The sequence below is a fragment of the Anolis sagrei genome, chromosome 5, assembly GCF_037176765.1.
Source record: "Anolis sagrei isolate rAnoSag1 chromosome 5, rAnoSag1.mat, whole genome shotgun sequence".
Lineage (NCBI taxonomy): Eukaryota > Metazoa > Chordata > Lepidosauria > Squamata > Dactyloidae > Anolis > Anolis sagrei.
Genome location: NC_090025.1, coordinates 30,955,341 through 30,975,128, shown reverse-complemented (window position 1 = coordinate 30,975,128; position 19,788 = coordinate 30,955,341). Strand labels below are relative to the sequence as shown.

The 19,788-nt window shown below is 40.6% G+C and overlaps 2 protein-coding genes across 4 annotated transcripts in view; both read right to left on the bottom strand.

Annotated features, from left to right (window-relative positions):
* MCUB (mitochondrial calcium uniporter dominant negative subunit beta) overlaps window positions 1–14,050 on the bottom strand; it is a 99,128-nt gene extending 85,078 nt beyond the window's left edge. The window contains exon 1 of the mRNA XM_060779104.2: window positions 13,788–14,050. Within this exon, the coding sequence (XP_060635087.2) occupies window positions 13,788–13,964 (177 nt within the window). The 5' untranslated portion in view covers window positions 13,965–14,050. The remainder of the gene's footprint in view (window positions 1–13,787) is intronic.
* A 3,702-nt stretch (window positions 14,051–17,752) lies between these two features.
* SEC24B (SEC24 homolog B, COPII coat complex component) overlaps window positions 17,753–19,788 on the bottom strand; it is a 54,342-nt gene continuing 52,306 nt past the window's right edge. For all 3 annotated transcript variants that reach the window (XM_060779110.2, XM_060779111.2, XM_060779112.2), the window contains one exon: window positions 17,753–19,662. In XM_060779110.2, coding sequence (XP_060635093.2) covers window positions 19,548–19,662 — 115 coding nt within the window. In that variant the 3' untranslated portion in view covers window positions 17,753–19,547. The remainder of the gene's footprint in view (window positions 19,663–19,788) is intronic.

Genomic DNA, 19,788 nt, shown 5'->3' with positions numbered 1-19,788 from the left:
AAAAAGAGGCAAAATAATGTTTTTCCTGCAGATAAGAGGACAAATCATGCTCATTTCCCTGGAAGACGTAGAGATTCTTAGAGAGAGTATGCTAATCCAATCTGTGAAATCCGCAAAAGTCAAATCCATCGATACGTGCATCATATATTAAAACTATGTTAAATTATATACTTGTAAAGCCATTTATTTTGATCTCCATGTTTCAGGTTTTTAAATATTGTAGCATCTCGGCTCCAGCTCCTCATGCGGGAACACGAGAGAAGCCTCCCACAAGATGGTAAAACATGAAACATACGGACATCCCCTGGGCAACATCCTTGCAAACGGCCAATTCTCTCACACCAGAAGCAACTTGCAATTTCTCAAGTCGCTCTTGACATGAAAAAAAATCTGCTTATCACGCAACTTTTTCCCAATGAAATGAGGGAAGATTGAAACTCATTTAAATCTAAAGCTATCATGTCAAAAATATCGATTGCAAGCTGTTTTTTAAAAAGTATACTCTCATATAAGCAGAGACACATTTTATCACTGTACTGCCTTAAGCAGAACACTTTATTATCTCCTACTATAAAATATTTTACTCTGCACTATACAGAAGCAGCTCTGGCAATTAATTCAATGGGCCACCAGAAAAAAATGCAAGGGAACGGAACTGGCAAAATCACCTTTGAGTATTCCTCACCTAAGAAAGCCCTATAAAATCCACACTAACCATATGTTGACTATTCACTTTAATATACATACAAAACATAAACAACCAATGGCCTGAAAGAGTAAGTGGTTTCTGGGCTCGGGCGGGCTGGTGCAAATTGGTTGTGAGCATAGGGCTCATGGATAGAGTGGTGGATATTGTAGGCAATGTAAGCATTCTTTTTGAAACTAAGATGTAAAACAACTCACACGAATATATATCCCAGCATTACTCATATCACAAGCACGTTTTGTCAGTGGGCAAAAACAACAACAACAAAACCAAAACAAAACAAAAAAAACCCTTTTATTCTTACACGCTTTTTATAGAATCATAAAATCATAGAGTTGGAAGAGACCACACAGGTCATCCTGTCCAACCCTCTTGCCATGCAGGAAAAGCACAATCAAAGCACCCTCCCCCACAAATGGCCATCCATCTATTTTAAAACAGAAATCTTTAAAGCAGTGGCTCCCAACCCCTGGGCCGCAGTCCACTGGTGGACCGCGAGACCTAAAATCAGTCCTGCAAGACACAGCCCAACCCAATTTTTTTCTTGGTGTCGTGCTGATTCAGAAAATTGCAATGGATAGATCACATTGACTCTACATTAAATATGGTTTTCTATGGGCGAGCAGATGGAGACTACTGGATGGCATATGTTCTATATCAGAAACTAGAGCTGCTGTGGTCTATCCAATGCAATTTTCTGAATCAGCACCCCACATAACCAAACCAAATCAAAAATTGATCAAAAGCAGATTTGTAACCCTTTTGGTACTAATGTTGAAGAGTGGTCCTTGGTCAAGTGGTCCCTGGTTAAAGTAGCCCCTGGTCAAAAAAAGGTTGGGAACCACTGCTTTAAACAATGACCCTGGGGTGCCATATTGATTTAACATAACTGTATTTCATATCTTTATGTCTTTTTTGGGTTGTGTTTTATTCTTTTAACTTGAATTCTGAATTATTTAATATTGTAAAAAAGTAATTCGGTTTTAATGTTTATATTCTTAATTTTACTGGTTTTTTATTTTTAAAAATATCAACTTTTTAAATCCCAATTTTGGAAGAAAGTCGGTACAAATACGGGACAGTTACCCTCCAATCAACCCAGTTGTATTGAACTGGTCTAATGCACCTTGTTGGATATAATGGCAATCGTCCATTATCTAAGCATTACTTAAACATGGGGAAACATACTTTCAAAGGCGCATAAAACAGCTAGAGTGAATTTCCCTTCTAATAGAAGCCAGAAGATTTCTTAACCTAGAATGTTAGTGAAAAAGGCTGGCAAAGTCCCTGATTTGTTTTGATGAGTGACTGCAAGTTTAGGTTGGTTTCATGGATGAATACCTTTAAAGCAATCTCAAGTTGATGGCAGCTTCTTCTTGCACTCAGGGTATCTGGGCTCATGCCACATTTGTGAATTTCTCTTTCTATATATACAAACCTCAAGCTTAACAGACCACAGTCATTTCCTTCATGAAGTACAATAATGGAATCGTACTGTGTAATCTGGTTCACATTGTAGTTTTTCAATAGGATTTTATATACAGTTGGTAATGCTGGAAAGATTTCTCCATCAGAATTTACAATTGGTCTAAGTCACTCAACCAAAATTCCCTTTTCTCTCGAGTATACTGACTTGGAGCACAGAATTGCACAGCATTCAAACTTTTTAAAGCTCATTGGTTAATCTCAGCTAGCCAGATGCCGCTGTAACACAATCCCCAAGAAAAAAGGAGACATGTCTCAAGATACTGAAGAATTATCCTTAATAATGAAAATGCCTTCTGTGGAAGACAGTTACAGTAAAGCCTACACAATTTTTCAGTTAGGAAAAATTATAGTCCAACTTCCCACAAAAGCATCAAGGCTTTTAAGTATGAAACATTGATCTTCGGTCATGTAAGATGTGTTCTAGTGAGGGAGTTGTTTTATCATACACACCCCCCTGTTTGGGGATATTTTCTCCTTTTCTTGCTTTGACTTCACTAATCTCAAAATTGCTTGCCACTGCTCACATCGTCCGGGCTTCTGGACACTGAAGTCCAAAAACACCAGGAGACCCAATCATGAAGAACATCTAGTCCTACCACAGGAATTCCGCTGCAATTCTTATTTGTCATCAAGATAATGATCAATGTTTTTATGAGTTTGCTTGATTTCTTTCCCTGATTTCATCCATCACATTGGAAATCTTCACAATGTTTAAGCTAACATTATGATTCAACGGTATGAAGATTTAGAAGTTTAAGAAAACATCAAAAGCTTCCATCCTTTACCTTCTGCCCCATCAAAAACGGATGTTTCTTGAATCTAAAAATTTAAAAGATATCAATGCAAATTATTTTTATTTATTTTTGACAATTAGCTTGTAACTCCTATATGCAAATGACATAGAACTTGGCCACCAAAAACGTGCAGCCCTCCTTCAGACATGGAGTTATAGACTCAGTGAAAACGGACTTGGACTGAACATACCCAAAACAGAGTATCTGGAATGTGGCCTTCAAACTGGAGAAACAATTCAAATTAATGAACAAGCACTAAAGAAGGCCACCCAATTTAAACATCTAGGGTCAATGGTGACACAATGCTAGATGTACAGTCACAAATAAATGCAGCCTGGTTGATGTGGCAGCAAACTACTGTGTGATTCAAAAATGCTTGAACAACTCAAGGCTAAGTTCTACACTACAGTTGTTTGCCCAATAGCCCTTTACCGGGAAGAGTGCTGGCCAGCAACAAAGAAACATGAACAAGCCCTTACCGCAGTGGAAATTAAAATGCTGAGATGGACACTTGGTTTGACACTTCTTGACTATGTGACAAATGGTGACATCCGTCATATACTAGGAATAAAAGCAATCAGCAAGGAAATGCAGGAAGCAAGACGATGGTATGGTCATGTCACAAGAAGAGAACTAACATCAGTAAAACAAACAGCACTACAGTTGGAGATTGCAGGACGACAACACGTGGACGGCCAAAGAAAAGATGGATGGACACCATCAACGAAGACATGCGTGCTGCCAACCTGAGGATGCTCAAAACAAAGCCCTATGGAAACAACGGTCAGAATGCTAACCCCTCCTTGGGAAAATAGTTTAGAAAGAAGAAGTAGCTTGTAAATCAAGGATTCTTAAATTCACATCCCATGTTTGGACATTCATCCTACTTTCTGCTGGTGGGAAGGACAGGACAATCACCTTGCAGTTCCCCAGCATCACTAATGTGCTCCGAGCAGAAGCTCAGAAGTGCAGTATTATAAGAGATATACTGACTCTCTCACACCAAGATGAAGGAAAAGCAGGATCGATCTGTGACCACAAATATGAGTGAATAATGAGAGTTAGCTAAATTCTGAGGAATTCTGGTCATAACTAAGTAGATTCAAGGATTCCTGAAAGATCACGTTTTTAACATAATGTTCAAATTATATTGTATGTGTTTTTGTGTGCATAAAACAAAGCACTAGGAGCCCTTTTTGTACTATAGCTTAATGACTAAATAAAATAAAAACAAAGGACTTTTTTTAAAAAAACTGAAGAAATAATATATTTTTTAAAGTTTTCATAATATAGTAAAGATAGTAAAACTGTGCTACATTAAGCTAAATTTGTCTTTATTTGCTTTTAGCTACTCTATTTCAATATTAATCTCAGTTCAATATAGTGTTTATGCCAAGAGTTCTCAAACTTTTAAAGCAGAGGGCCAGTTCACGGTCCCCCAGACTATTGACGGCTGGACTATAGCGTGAAAAAAATGAACGAATTCCTATGCACGCTACACATAGCTTATTTGTAGTGCAAAACATTGAAATAACAATATAATATTAAAATGAAGAACAATTTTAACCAGCATAAACTTACTAGTATTTCAATAAGAAGTGTGGGTTTGCTTTTGGCTGATGGGATAATCAAGTTAATGAGGATTGTTGTTGGTGTGTGCCTTCAAGTCGTTTCTTTGGGCGACCCTAAGTTTAAAGTTTAGGATTGGAGTTGGATAAATGACAATGAGGGATGCATTCAGCCCACAGGCCTTAGTTTGGAGACTGCTAATATATTGCACTATGCACAGTATTAGTTAGGCCTATTTTTAATAGTAACTCCCAAGCAACCAGAAACTACATTTATCCTGCATATACCAATCCCCACAGGTGCCGGTTAACTGATTTTACTGTATTTGCTTTTCTCCCCTTCTCTAAACTTCATAGATCAATAACTGCATGTTTAATTGTTCTAAATCTAGCACAATTAATGATCTGAAAATGGATTTGCTATGCCTGTGTCAAAACAGGAAGATGCATCAGTAGCATTAATGACTATAGAGAATTTTTGTAATCGTTGGTGGTTTTTTGCCCTTGACTTTACAGTTACAAGCTTTATATATTCATCAGTGTTGTCTCTGAAAAATCCTGCAAATCTCTTGGGAAGACAGGTGGACAAATGTCAGTGTGCTGGAAGAAGCAAAGACCACCAGTATTGAAGCAATGCTCTTATGCCATCAACTCTGCTGGATTGGTCACGTTGTCTGAATGCCCGATCATCCTCTCCCTAAGCAGTTACTCTACTCAAGAATGGAAAATGTAATGTTGGTGGACAGGAAAAGAGATTAAAATATGAGCTTAAAGCCAACCTTAAAAACTGTGGCATAGACACTGAGAACTGCGAAGCCCTGGCCCTTGAGCACTCTAACTGGAGGTCAGCTGTGACCAGCAGTGCTACAGAATTCAAAGAGGCACGAATGGAGGGCGAAAGAGATAAATGTGCCAAGAGGAAGGCGCATCAAGCCAACCCTGATTGGGACCACCTTCTGTCTGAAAACTGGAGGTCAGCTGTGACCAGCAGTGTTGCAGAATTCAAAGAGGCGCGAATGGAGAGTGAAAAGGAGAATCTTGCCAAGAGGAAGGCATGTCATGGCAATCCTGACTGGGACCACCTTTCACCTGGAAACCGATGCCCTCACTGCGGGAGAAGATGCAGATCAAGAATGAGACTCCACAGCCACCTACGGACTCACCACCAAGACCATCATCCTCGGACTACGAGGGATTGCCTAAGTAAGTAAAGTAATATTCATCAGCATTCAAGAAATAATATTTTGTTCCATATGCAGGTTTGCATATTCAGTGCACGTTGGCATGATTGTCAATATTACACATATAGATGCAACTAAAGCATATAATCTTCCCCTCAATAATTTGTCTTGCACAATAGTTGAACATCCTACAAGGCTTAGAGATGAAAGATGTATGGAATCAATACAGCAGTTTAATCACTATCCTTACTGCTTTATTCGCAGCCTGCACTTTCAGTGCCAATTGGCATTCCCAGAGCAGCTCTTTAAGGAAATGCATCTGAATGCAAGCCTATGAAAAAGAATACATTAGAAATGACCAAGCTGTCACTTTCCAAGAGGTACCGATGAACTAGCTCCGAGGAAATAAGCAGGAGTGTGTGGAAAAATATACTATTATCTATGCTTATTCAGCTATAGCTACACATTACATAATGGTGGATTGTTAAATTATTTGGCTACGCCAATAGAAAATGTAATAGTGATTCAAATGCAACCCAAAGGACCGTGGGGTAGGCTCCTGTGCATACCACTTAGTACTACGTCTCAAGGATAATTGATTTATGCATTTTAGGAATTATGCCAGACAATAGCCAGACTTATGCAAGGACAGGGCCAGATCTATTAAGGACTGATGATTTACAGTGTTATTTACATAATTACTTCCTATGCAGATTTGCTATTTTCCACGCCATACTGCCTCCCTTCCTGACTCAATCCAAACAGTGCACAGCTGTGCTGAATCAAGCGTTACTTAAACATCTTCCATGGATGATTCACTGCACTTTTACAATCTGAACTAGTACAAGGCTCAGAGCAGTGCAGAAAAGGTGAGAAGACAGGAGCTGTCATAGCGTTCAACTCTGGATTTTGAAGACTCGTGGTTTCTGTATGTGTTTACGTGTATGCTTGGCCCGAACCAATGGGAAGACTTTACCTCCAAGCAAACAGAAATGTGTTCACATTCTCATTTTCCCTGTACAAGGCAGTGACTTCTGCCAAATACATGCGTCTCAAACATGCCTCAAGGTTCACAAGAGAAATCCTTTGATCCTATGCAATAATTTGGCAAGGAGCCAGACACTAATACCAATGAAAATGGCCAGATTGAAATTAATTGACTAATTTTCAGGTTCACACACCTATTACCAGAACGGCACACTTGTCAACAGAAATTGGTAACAAAAACAATTATCACAACAACAGCTATAGGTCTGCATTTTAATACCAGTGCTAATGATGAGCCCATATGGCTTCCATCAGCTCACTCTCCCCACTCTTTCCCTTTCTCCCAAGCTAGTTCTCTCCAGATATCATTGGAATCTTAATACCTGCAAATGGTGAAAGAAATCAGTATCTTCAAGGCATGTGGGGAAATCTCTTCCCTAATGTAGAAGAATGCTTCTCACATTTGTCTCCTCAGATCTTGGAGGGTTTTCACTCCTAGAAGCCATACTCAGTACGGTTGGTGGTTAAAAACTTTGGAAACTGGAATGCAACAGTCAATGGGAACCCAAAACTGGGAACTACAGCCATATAAGCACAAATGATCAGAAAGCTTTTCTCTAGTCAACTATGGGAAAGTACAGGGTCTACAAAATACACTTCTAGATACATTGCTTTAGCTCAGTGGTTCCCAACCTTTTTTTGACCAGGGACCGCTCTCCAACATTAGTACCAAAAGGGTTATGAATCAGTTTTTGGTCAACTTTAGGTTTGGTTTGGTTATTTGGGGTGCTGGTGCAGAAAACTGCATTGGAAAGACCAAATCTGCTCTAGTTTCTGATATAGAACATATGCCATCCAGTAGTCGCCATCTGCTCGCCCACAGAAAACCATATTTAACAATCTAGAATTGATGTGGTCATTGTTTATGTTGACACTGAAATACAACACTGCATGAGTTCTGCGAGTGCAGATTTTTTTCCGAATGAAGCAGAGGGTGTTTGACACCCGTAAGGAGACCTAGGTGCTTGTTTGCAAATCCACTGTCCTACCAAACCTGCTTTACACCTGCAGAATTCAAAGAGGCACGAATGGAGGGCAAAAGAGATAAATGTGCCAAGAGGAAGGCACGTCAAGCCAACCCTGACTGGGACCACCTTCTGTCTGGAAACCAATGTCCTCACTGTGGGAGAACATGCAGATCAGGAATAGGGCTCCACAGCCACCTATGGACCCACCGCCAAGACAACACATCTGGAAGACCATCATCCTCCAGCTACAAGGGAGTAAGTAAGTAAGTAACATGTAAATGCACACAGTTTTCCTAAGAGCTAGCAAGATTTCCAGTTCATCGCACTCAGTTAAAGATTGAAGCTGCAACCCCAGAGAACACTTTAGGAAGGAAGCCCTAGAAACACTGAAAGAGTGTTCTACTTCCATTAAACACATCCAGCTTTCCACCTTTCCTCTCGCAAAACTCCCAGATAGCACATTTTGAGTTAATAAATTTTAAATAAATAATTATACAGAACTATTTCATTTCTCTATTTTTAATTTTAAATTCAACTAATGCTGACAGGAAGAAAATCAACTCATCTGAGATATGATGCTGGAGAAGAAATCCGTGGATACCATGGACTACTGAGAAGACAAGTAATAGAATCATAGATCTAGCAGAGACCCCAAGAGCCATTCTGTTCAATCCCATTCCAGTTTACCTGTCCAAACGCATCTCTCCTTATGAACCATCTAAGACCCTAAGATCTTCTGGGGAGGCCCTGCTCTCGGTCCCACCTTCTTCGCAGATTCAGCTGGTGGGAATGAGAGAAGGGGCCTTCTTAGCGGTGGCCCCTCGGCTGTGGAACGCCCTCCATAGGGATATCAGATCGGCCCCCACCCTTTCAACATTTCGTAAAAAAGTTAAAACCTGGATTTTTGAGCAAGCCTTCCTAAATGTAGTGTAGCAGACAAACTGATCTTTGGAACAACTGTATAATGCAATTGGACAACGATTTTAGTACTGAGACGCTGAGGATCTATATTTTATTGGTTTTATCATTTTATTTAATGTTATTTATGCTAAATTTAATGAATTTTGCATTGAATTTTGCTGTTGTTAACCGCTATGAGTTGCTTGAGGGCTGAGAAAAGCAGTATATAAATGAAGTAAACAAACAAACAAACAAACAATGTTTTAATTGTTTTTATGTTATTGCGGGCATTGAATTGTGCTGTTTGTAAACAACCCTGAGTCGCCCTTAGGCTGAGAATGGCGGTATATAAATATGGTGAAATAAATAAATCAATAAATGCACAATCAAAGCCTCCTGACAGATGGCCATCTAGCTTCTGCTTACAAACTCTCTAGAGACAGACACTCCTCTCCGCTCCACGGTAACATATTCCACTGTCAATCAGCTCTATCTTCCAGGAATTATTTCTTAATGTTGAGGTGAAATATCTTTTCCCACAGCTGGAATCCATTGTCCTATTCTCTAGAGCACCAGTAAACAAGCGTGTCCCCTCCTCAATATGATATCTTTTCAAATATTGAAACATGTCTCTCATGTCGCCTGTGCCAACTTCTGTTTTCCGGCCTAAACACACCCAGCTAGCTCTCCAAGCTGCTCCTTATAGGATTTGCCTTCCAGAAATACATGCATCCTAGAAGAAAACAGGCCTGATTTCTCCCTAGAAGTCAGAGAAGGATAAATTGAGACTGTCCTACTTTGACCACTTCATATAAAGAAGCAACCCACTATGAAAGACAACAATGCTTGCTAAAATAGGGAAAGGAGGAAAATGTATTCCAGATGGATAGGTCTGAGACTGCAAAATCTAGCAAGACAGCTAGAGATATCTGGAGTTCTCTCATTCAAGGTTGAGGCTGACTTGAAGGCAGTCAAGAATAATAAAAAATGCAGCTTGTTTGCACGTCTTCCTTCCCTTTGGAGTCAAGTTTAGCAAAGCAGTCTAAAGCCATGACATTGAACTTTCAGAAACAAAAAAAACACTTGAGGCTTCCAAGGCACCTCTATTCATCCTCCCACCCGCTTCCTTAGAAGCATCATAGAATCCTAGAGTTGGAAGACACCTCCCCTCAAAACGCCCCTGACAGATGGCCATCCAGCCTCTGCTTAAAAGCCTCCACCACACCACTAGTGAACAGTTCTCACAGTCAGGAAGTTCTTCCTAATGTTCAGATGGAATCTCCTTTCCTGTATTTTTAAGTCATTGCTGTGCGATCTAGTCTCTAGTCTCCTGGTCTCCAGCAGAAAACAAGCTTGCTCCCTCCTCCCTATGACTTCCCCTCACATATTTATACATGGCTATCATGTCTCCTCTCAGCCTTCTCTTCTTTAGGCTAAACATGCCCAGCTCTTTAAGCCGCTCCTCATAGGGCTTGTTCTCCAGACCCTTGATCATTTTAGCCGCCCTCCTCTGGACACATTCCAGCTTACAGTCAACATCTCCCTTCACCTAGGGTGCCCACAATTGGACGCAGTGTGATTCTAGGTGTGGCAGAGGGGTAGCATGACTTTCCTGGAGCTAGACACTACATTCCTATTTGTAGGCCAAAATCCCATTGACCTTTTTGGCATGGCATTGTTGGCTCATGTTTAACTTGTTGTCCATGAGGACTCCATGATCTTTTTCACATGTACTGCTCTCAAGCCAGGCATTGTCCCCTATTCTGTATCTTTGCATTTCACTTTTTCTGCCTAAGTGGAGTGTCTTGTATTTGTCCCTGTTGAACTTCATTTTGTTGGTTTTGGCCCATCTCTCCAATCTGTTCAGATCGTTCTGAATTCTGCTCCTGTCCTCTGCAGTATTGGCTCTCCCTCCCAATTTGGTGTCAACTTGATGATCATGCCCTCTAACCAACTCTATATAAATAAACATGTAATGTTCGTTTGTGGGATTAACATAACTCAAAAACCACTGGGCAAATTGACACCAAATTTGGACACAATACACGTATTAAGCCAAGGAGTGACCATCACTCATAAAAATACTGAAAAACACAGAAGAGACTTAAAAATCCAAAAAAATACATTACAACGCATGCACAAAGCCACATATATACACAAATACACACATATACAAATATATACAGACACATACATGTCTGTATATATATACACACACACACATATATACACACACACACACACACACACATATGGATAAGCATATATAAGGTAAAGGTAAAGGTTGTCCCCTGACATTAAATCCAGTCATGTCTGACTCTGGGGTGTGGTGCTCATCTCCATTTCTAAGCCGAAGAGCCAGTGTTGTCCATAGACACTTCCAAGGTCATGTGGCCAGCATGACCGCATATATGCATATATACACATATGCATATATACACACACACAAATCACATATACCCAGACTGTGCCACAGCAACGCGTGGCAGGGGACAGCTAGTCAAACCCCCTTACCCCCCCTACACCATTTCCTCCCTCTCCCCTTCCCCCCCCATCCCCATCTCTACCTTGTTTTTAAATGCTGTTTATAGCAAATTTACTAATAAAATTTTATTTAAAAAAAATATATATTACAACGCATGCGCAAAACCACATATATACACAAACACACATGTATACACATAGAAACATACATGTGTGTGTGTGTATACACACACACACATATGTATATGTATATATATATATATACACACACAAATCACATATACACAGACTGTGCCACAGCAACGCATGGCAGGGGACAGCTAGTCTATATAAATAAAAAAATATAACGTTCGTTTGTGGGATTAACATAACTCAAAAACTACTGGACGAATTGACACCAAATTTGCACACAAGACACCTATCAGGCTAACGAGTGACCATCACTCATGAAAGCACAGCAGAAGAGACTTAAAAAGACAAAAAAATATATTACAACGCATGCGCAAAACCACATATATACACAAACACACATATACACAAATAAATACACAAATATATACACACACAAAACACATATACACAGACTGGGACACAGCAACGTGTGGCAAGGGACAGCTAGTCATTAATAAAGATGTTGAACACGACCCAGGACAGAACTCTGCGGCACTCCACTCCTCACTTTGGATACAACAACAACAACAACAACAACACAGCCTAGAATATGCTGAAGAAGTAACAGAAACAGGTTGCAATCACACTGCAGAATGAATGCAGTTTGACATAACTTTAATTGCCATGACTTAATGCTACAGAATCCTGGACTTTGTAGTTTGGGGTTTTTTTTTTGTTTTTGTTTGTGTGTGTGTGTGTCAAGAGCAACCTGAGAAACTGCAAATCGCTTCTAGTGTGAGAGAATTGGCTGTCTCACTCTACAAACTACTGGAAGCTAAGCAATACTTGGATGGGAGACCACCAATGAATCCCAGGGGCTGTTGAGGATGGAAGTGACTGGCAAAACCACCTCTTAGTATTCTTTGCCAAATAATCCATAGGTGCACCGATATTATGGAACTAGATCATAGAATCCTAGAGTTGGAAGAGACCTCATGGGCCATCCAGTCCAACCCCCTGCCAGGAAGCAGGAATATTGCATTCAAATCACCCCAGACAGATGGCCATCCAGCCTCAGTTTAAAAGCTTCCAAAGAGGGAGCCTCCACCACACTCCTGGGCAGAGAGTTCCACTGCTGAACAGCTGTCACAGTCAGGAAGTTCTTCCTCATGTTCAGATGGAATCTCCTTAGGAATCTCCTAAAGTAGTTCGATATCATTTTGACTGCCCTGACTCAATGCTATGGAAGTTAAACTGCTCAGATATGGAAGTTAAACTGCTCAGACTGCTCAAACACCTGGAGGACCGAAATTTGCCCATGTCTGCAGTAGCAGGCATGGGCAAACTTTGGCCCTCCAGGTGTTTTGGACTTAAACTCCCAGAATTGTGGGAGCTACAATCCCAAACACCTGGAGGGCCCAAGTTTGCCCATGCTTGTTCTACAGTGTAGTAGAGGCACTCCACCCGAAAAGTCACGGGATTACCCAAAAGTCGACAAGACTTTGACTTGGAAGGCGCGCGCACACGCATATTTTCCAACAAAACCAACTTGTCTTTTGCAAGACTGGGAGAAGAAAGCAAGCCAGTCAGCCAGCCAGCGACTGGCCTTCCTGGAGAGGGGATTCCGGGTGTTGTAATCCTCCGCAAAGTCCCCTTCCTTTGCTTGTTTTTGTGCCGGGACTTTGTGTTCCCAACCTCCACGCCCTGGTCGTCTTAGGCGACAGGAAGCCGCAAAGTAAAAGCAACAAGCCCAAGTTGCTCTGCCAAGAAGGAGAAGGAAGAGAAGGAGAAGGCGGAAAAGAAGAGAAGGAGAAGGCGGAAAAGAAGAGGGAGAAGGAGGAGGAAAGAAGGCGAAGGAGGAGAAGAGGGCGTAGCAGGAGAAGAGAAGGAAGAGAAGAAAAGAAGAAGAGGGAGAAGGAAGATGAAGGAGAAGGAAAGAAGGCGAAGGGGGAGAAGAGGGCGAAGGAAGAGGAGTGGGAGAAGGAAGAGAAGAAAAGAAGAGGAAGAAGGAAGAGAAGGAGAAAGGGGAGGAGAAGAGGGAGAATAAGAAAGGGGAGAAGAGGGAGAAGGAAGAGAAGAAAAAAAGAAGAGAGAGAAGGAAGAGAAGAGAAAGGGGAGGAGAAAAGGGAGAAGGGGAGAAGGAAGAGAAGATGAAGGAGAAGGAAAGAAGGAGGGGGAGAAGAGGGAGAAGGAGAAGAAGAGGGAGAAGAGAAAAAGAATGTGAAGGAGAAAAGCGAGAAGGAGAAGAAATGAAGGCGAAGGGGGAGAAGAGGGCGAAGGAGAAGAAGGAGAAGGAAAGGAGAAGAGGGAGGAAGAAGAGCAGAAGAGGGACAGAAGAAAAAGACTGAGGAGAAGAGGGAGAAGGAGAGGGAGAAGGAAGAGGAGAAAAGACGGAGAAGGAAAGGGAGAAGGAAGAGAAGAAGGAGAAAGGAGAGAAGAGGGAGAAGGAAAAGAAGACGCAAAGATGGGAAGGAGTGCGCTCGTAGCAAAGTTTCCTCCCCAATTCCAGACCCCAAAAGCCACGGCTGCGCCCCACTCACCGGCCACAACCTGCCCCGGTGTCGCGCACAGGCTCCTGCTCTTCCCTCTCCTCCTTTTCCATCCGCCAAAGCGGCCACCAGAAGCCTCAGGGGCCGAGGAAGAAGAGGAAGAGGAGGCGGCATGGCCCTCCACCTCCCGGGGCAGCCCCGCAGCAGCTGCTTGGCTGCAGGGAGCATCTCTGCCCTCCTTCCTTGCTTGCTCTCTGCTTCTGCTTCTGCTTCTGCTGCTCCCGCGCGACTGAAGCGGAAAGGCGCTCCGTCGGAGGGCGAGGCTGGAGTCGAGGGGGAGGGAAGAGGGAGGGGGTTAAAGGGGAAGGCGCTCCTCGTCCTCCCTTCGGTGCTGCTCTCCTCTTCCTCCTCCGTTCGGCCGACAGAAAAACAACAACCCACAAAACAGCGAGTCTTATGGTTTTTGTAATGCAAGGACTTGCACGAAAATATTAAACACTTGCCTCCTCTTCCAGTGAAGAAAGTGGCACTGATTGCAATTTCTCTCCCCATCTCATATATATTTTCATATGCAATCTCACCAGTCTCCTCTTCTGCCTTTGCTGAAGTCTATCATTCATTCCTATCTTTCTTTCTCATCTTCCTCATTAATCATCCCATCACATAACCAGAATGGTAGAATTCCCTCCCAGTTCACTCTGGGTGCATCTACACTTAGAAGTAATGCAGTTTGACACTACTTTAACTGTCCTGGCTCAATGCTACAGCAGCTGCCTGCTATCATAACTGGAGTTCTAGGTTTCCAAGATCTTTAGCCTTGGATTGCTGTGCGTTTTCTGGGCTGTATGGCCATGTTCCAGAAGCATTTTCTGTTGGAGCATGCAAGAAATCAGTGAATTTGTGTGTGTGAACTGTAAAATAAGATGAGATGCATTGAAGCTGATTGGTTGGGCAATGCTTGGGGAGCAGTCTGAGCCTGGGACTTTTGGATACTGTTAGATTTTTTTCGTTCAGAGAGAAGAGAGAAGCACAGAGAGATTTTGGAGTGTGCTCTAGCTTCATAAGCTGCCCAAGTTTATCCACATGGACAAAGAAAGACCATTTTAAATCTCTCATAAAAGGACGTTGTGTGAGTTGATGCAACTGATCACATTGTACATATGTTTTTTTTCTTAATTAAGAAGAGTAAACTGGGGAGAGAGTTCCAGAACTGAGGTGCCACCACTGAGAAGGCCTAATCTCTCTTGTCCCAATCAACCACACTTGCAACGGAGGCAGGACCGAGAGTAGGACCTCCCCAGAAGATCTTAACCTATGTGATGGTTCATAGAGGGAGATACATTTAAATAGGTAAGCTGGGCCAAATTAGGTCCAGAATTGGCAGCCAGTGGAGCTGCTTTAATAGGGACATGAAGATCTTCCTTACAGCAAGAGCTTTTCGGCTATGGAATATACCACCTAAGAGCCCTCTCTGTAAAGTTTTTGGCAGAGATTGGAGGAGTCCCCGGTGACGCAATGGGTTAAACCCTTGCGCGCAATGGGTTAAACCCTTGCGCGCAATGGGTTAAATCCTTGTGCGCAATGGGTTAAACCCTTGTGCCAGCAGGACTGCTGATCAAAAGGTCGGTGGTCCAAATTTGGGGAGCAGGGTGAACTCCGTCAGCTCCAGCTTTCCATGCGGGGACATGAGAGATGCCTTCCACAGGATGATGAAACATCCGGGCATCCCCTGTGCAACATCCTTGCAGATTAATTCGCTCACACCAGAAGCAACTTGCAGTTTCTCAAGTTGCTCCTGACATGGAAAAATAATAATCTGCTTATCATGCAACTTTTCCCCAATGAAATGAGGGAAGATTGAAGCTCATTTAAAGCTAAAGCTATCATGTCAAAAATATTGATATACAAAAATATATGAAAAAACAGAGAAGAGATTGGATTAGCATCTGTCAGGAGTGCTTTGATTGTGTGTTGTTGCATGGCAGAAGTGGATCGAATTGGATGGTTATGGTTTCTTCCAACTTGATTCTATAAGCTTACAATGTAATAAGTAGCAGCAGTAAATAAAAGCAATTAAAAACAACAAAAACAATTACAAGTAACAACTGTATCAGTAGAATAATGATAAAATTGTGAAGCAACATAGTATTGAATAAAAAACAAACATGAACTAGCTTAGTCCAGCAATTTAAAATGGAGAATGACTGATGCCTTGCACATACTTTATATGCTAGATGCAAGGTGAAATATAAAACACATTTTTCACATCAAGGTATTTTTTCTCCATTAGCCAAAGCTTTTAAACACGAATAGCCCACATACTGTTCCATGGCATTTCTCTTCCCAAGGCATGCTGAGTCCTGCAAAAAGCATGTCACCAAATGATTTGACAGCATAATCTAATACTTAAATTCAGACAGGTTTCTCAGTATTTTTCTTCTTCACTATTACTCTTAGCAGGCAACATGGATGACGCTATTTTCAGATAAAAGGGGGAGATGAATATAAAGCTTCCAAGGAGCCTTAAAACTTGGCTCAACCCAAGTTTGTAAAGAGCATCTCCTGCTGTCCCCACCAGAAGTTAACAACAGAATTGCACTGGAGAGGAGCTAGAGATTGAAATTTGTGATAAATAATCAAATCCCCATCAGTTGAAACTTGCAACTGCGGAGGGCCGACTGGATTTAATATCTTCAGTCTAAAAAGTATCAGTGTGGCATGAGTGATGCTGTTTGGACAACCACTATTCCCAGGATGTTATTGTGTACCCTTAAGAGTTTATTCTTTTATCATCCAAGTGAAGACTAGAAAAACAAATGATCTGTTTTAGGAAGAAACACAGGAAACTGCCTCAGACCGAGTCACACCACGGATCAATGTAATCCAGTGCTGTAAACAGCTTTCCCAAGACTTTAAACAGGATTCTTTACTAGCCCTATCTGGATATTTACTGGTCTCCCATCTAGCTGTTAATTGATACTGCCCAGCTTAGCTTCCAAAATAAGACTAGGTGTGTTCATAATTGTCTGTATATTTAAATGTAAATGCTGCATGGAATAGTGCAGCATTAATCCATTGTGGCAGTTCAAGTGACCCAGATGGCATACATTTGTGTTGTTTATTTGTTCAGTCACTTCCGACTTTTTGTGACCTCATGGACTAGCCCGTGCCAGAGCTCCCTGTTACCCATGTCCACCCCCAGCTCCTTTAAGGTCACTTCAAGGATAACCTCCATCCATCTTGCCCTTCGTCGGCCCCTCTTCCTTTTTCCTTCCATTTTCCCCAGCATCATTATCTTCTCCAAGCTTTCCTGTCTTCTCATTATGTGGCCAAAGTACATTTATCAGCAGTGAAAAGTGGCAGAAGGCAGAAAAAATGGCTTCATTTACTCACACAATGTCTCACATTTACTCTCTTAAGAGGTAATATGATCAAGTAGCAATACCTGTAACTCTCAGCTGTTGAAAGGATTACAAGATTATGTATGTCAAGTGCTCTGAACACGTAGAAGAGCTACTGCAAATAAAAAAGGTCTAGTGTTACAGATTTCAGCATTGCAAACGTAAGGAATGATACTTAAGGGAATCTTTTAAAAAGGAACAAGGACTTGCTTATCAGAGTTCAGTATTGATCAGCAATTGAACTATTTGACAACAGTAGAAAACACTTGTGACTATTTATTTACTCCTTTCTGCTTGTAGATCAGATGTAAGTGAAAGGACTAAACAATTCAATGACGTGTTTGTTATCAACAGATCTAAGGCAGGTATCCTATCTGAATTAGACATGTATATGAAACCCACTTGAAAATCATTTGTTTACCTTTCCCTTTGCAGAAGATCATTAAAGGAGCTTTACAGGAATCATCCTCTTCTTGTTGGTAGTTAGCCATCAATTCACCTGACAGCACCCTTTTTAGTATTATATAGTCGTACGGGAAAATGAACGTCTAAATGCTGATATTTTCCAACTAACAGGCAACGAATATCTTACTAAAAGCACATACTTTCGAGATGTATTTTTCAAAATGATTTTATATAGAAAATATAGAAGAATAAAAGTTATGGTTTTACAGATAATTTACCATACATCATGGCTTTGGATGCTTTTGGGTATTCGGCATTTATCTCCACCAGAACAGTTTTATTCCAAAATAATTGCTTGTTAAGATCACACATAAGTATCTGACACATTCATGGTTCCGTGACATACATTTTCAGCCTATTTCAACCAATATGAATTTGATGCATTTTATCCACCCATACTGGGAAGCATGGGAAATACTCGCTTTAAAATATTAGGTGATTAGCTTCTGGTTCAAACACAACATCCTCATACATACTCATCAAAAATGTGCCATGAACAGAAGCTGAACAAGCAGATTATTTTCGTTTGAAAAAAATCCTTTGGCATGTTTTTGGTAAATTAAGGAAAATGCAGTGTCACAAATATTTACCTACAAAATAAAAGATAATGAAGGCAAAACCAACAACTTGCTGCATAACAGACATTGCAAACAGGTGGAAGCATACAGGGATGTAAATATATCTCTAGGAGGATGTATTTGTCCTCTTTTAAAATAGATGTACACATTGGTTTTAAAACTGAAAATTATTTTTCCTCTTTAATAAAGATTTTTGTTTTAAAAGTGTTCTCTTGTAGCCTCACACATACATGATTCATCATGTTTGCATACGGCTCAGGTTCAAAAAGTAATAAAGAAAAGCTAATATTTGGATCACATGCTGAAGAAACTCCCAGCTTCAAGTGAAATATAAACTTTCTTTAATGTCTCATGGCGGCAAGAGAAAAGGAGAAATCCAGAACCACAATTGTTGCAGAGTACGTGTGGGGCAGTAACAATAAGCCAGCTATATCCTTACCCAAATCTCATTCCAAATTTAGCAACATTCCCATTTATCAGAAATTCTATACAATAAGGTAGTAAACAATTATTCTCAGTACAGCAAGCAAAATTAAATATTAGTCTAAAATGTAGTAATCGCATAGATATAAAAACACATGATCAAGCAAAATACCTTTAATTAGCTGATCATAAATAAATCCACATAAAAGAACTGATTAAATGAATTATAAAGTTGCATTTTCCTATGTGGATTCAGATTTTTGTCTCAGATGCATCAGTCAACTTTATTCTTTAACTCCAATAGTGATCTGTCATCCAATTACCGACACTGCACCACACTACGCAATCCATACTCTGTAGTTACATTTTTATACATTTTCTTTACAAATGTTATCGCTCCTGTACATTATATATATATATATATACGTATATATATAATTTCTACAATGTATGTATGTTGCATTGAAATTCTGTAATCTTCACAGAGAAAATGGTGAAGTTTTCAAATATGAATTATCTCCTTTACAAATTCATATAAACAGCACGGAACTCTGCACTTTGGCATCTCTGCTGGAAATCATCTGGAAAGGTTATCATACTAAATATTAGGGGAAAGGCTCTCCGATGTCAGATTTCTTTAAGAAATACTATTTCACATCACAATGTCAATTCACCAGCTTAAAGTAGACAGAAGCACCGTATTGTTTGCACTATAGGAAATGCATACAAACCAGCTGAAAACATACTACTGAAACTGCATCATAACCATCATTTTTATACTGAAGCAGAACTTTAAAATTCATCAGGAAATGTGTATTTTGTCCTTTAGAAAAGGATGCTGAAGAACCCAGGCCTGGTTCTATCACTTCCAGTGTGCTTCTTTCACAGCTGAAAATTGAGATAAGAAGTCCAGAACTGATTTTTTGTTGTTTGTTTTCTCCTTCTCATTTACAAATTTGTTGTTGAAGGTGAAGCAAAAATTCATAGTAAGAATATGCTGCCTCTGTCTTGTCTTCAACTAAGTGCTGGAGAAAATCTGCTTTTGCAGGGCTTTCATCCCTGAAACAAAAGAAAAACTCCATCTGAGCTTGTATTTTTACAATGTTTAAACAAACTTCAGTGACATCAATACATATTTCTAAAAGCCCTCTGTCACCTTACTTGGGTAGGTACAAAACTGAACAC